General features: G+C 27.2%; 1 protein-coding gene across 2 annotated transcripts in view; it reads right to left on the bottom strand.

Annotated features, from left to right (window-relative positions):
* LOC106686155 (growth hormone-inducible transmembrane protein) overlaps positions 1–1,568 on the bottom strand; it is a 17,368-nt gene that overhangs the window by 9,461 nt on the left and 6,339 nt on the right. For both annotated transcript variants that reach the window (XM_014429319.3, XM_014429327.3), the window contains exon 3: positions 1,025–1,136. In XM_014429319.3, the coding sequence (XP_014284805.1) occupies positions 1,025–1,136 (112 nt within the window). The remainder of the gene's footprint in view (positions 1–1,024; positions 1,137–1,568) is intronic.

Here is a 1,568-nt window from a genome sequence, read left to right as displayed (position 1 = left end):
GCCATCTTGGCTTTGTTTGGCATCACGAAGTTATTATAAACAATGAAACTTGGTTAGTTTGCTTTTTGGATAAACAAAACAATGAATATTAAAATGATACATAAAATAAAACATATTAAAACCATTTATATATCAAAATATACTATTTACTACAAAAGGAGCATATTACAATATATATATATTGTCCACTTTTATAACAACCGTTATAGCCAGAACCTTATTGTTTAACTAACATTAAGTTCATATTAAATAGGTTAAGGACAGTCACAGAATAAGCTTGAAATCTACCACTCCCAGTGAGTAAAAAAATAATGTGATGTGAAATTGTTTCTCTAGGAAGTATAGGATACATATGTGATGTCTGATATTAGATATATGGTATCTCCCAAAACCCCTATATAATGTTCCAGGGGTTTGAAACAGATCTAAAATGCACACGCAATCACCTGTAATTACTTTTAATACAGTGCAAAAGTCAATTAATTTAGTGGAAAATATTCAAAGAAAAAAAAGATCGAATGCACATTAATTATATTTTAGGTTATATTTACTGTAGTTTATTTATATAATATAATTTTATTAAGTTTAGTTTCAGTTATATTTTGTCTAATACCTTACTGTAATTCTTGTTTATTTATAATTTTTACAGTAAATCTTTTTTTTGTTTTCTTTAATTTACTTTGCCCATTTTTAAATAAATTTTCATATATCTGAAATCATGGTAGGCCACAACTTAGTTTACTTTTGATTGATAATACTTTGTTACATTATTTTTTTTGTTTGTATCTTTTTTAGCTCTGGTGAAACCCTGAAACATGAGATGAAACATAGACTCACAATAAATAGTTTAATTAGTATTTGAGTTCTTTTGACCACACCTGGACCATCATCCTTCTATTTATTTATTTAAACTTATACTTTAGTTTTAAGATAGGTAGTTAATATTTTAAAAGTATGACAACCAAAAAAAATGTATTACCTGATAAGAAATATAAGTTAAAATTATACAAAGTTAAATACTAACATGGACTGGTCTATAATGCCAGGTTTTTTGGCTAAACCAAGACCATAGTAACATAGAGCCCCAATTCCACATAATGCACCTCCTGCCACAGCTGCTTGGCCAACTTTAAATGCTAAAATAAAATAAAAACCATGAAATAAGGATCATAAACATTTCAAGATTTATTTAATCATTCATACAACACGTGTATATGTGTGCACGTGCACGCGCGCACACACACACACCCTCACACACATCATTTGATTAGTTCATTTTTATCATTAATAACATAATTTCTTATCATTAATATTTTTACTGGAAGATTTCTTATTGACCGTGTGTACTAATAAATGGAATATGGTCCAGGTGGAGTCAAATTAAACTCAATTAGTAATATTTTGTACTATTTTTATAGTACAGTCAATTTAAACTCAAATAGTAAGATTTTGTACAATAAAAATAGTATAAAATATTACTATTTGAGTTTAATTTTATCACACTCGGACCTTACTCCATTTATTAATATTTTTAGTAATTTATTTGGCAGGAATACGTAATCTTATGT

Source organism: Halyomorpha halys, unplaced genomic scaffold (genome assembly GCF_000696795.3).
Source record: "Halyomorpha halys isolate HHAL.00 unplaced genomic scaffold, Hhal_1.1 Scaffold34.1, whole genome shotgun sequence".
Lineage (NCBI taxonomy): Eukaryota > Metazoa > Arthropoda > Insecta > Hemiptera > Pentatomidae > Halyomorpha > Halyomorpha halys.
The sequence above is the reverse complement of the archived record's forward strand: the minus strand, read 5'-3'. Positions and strand labels throughout refer to the sequence as shown.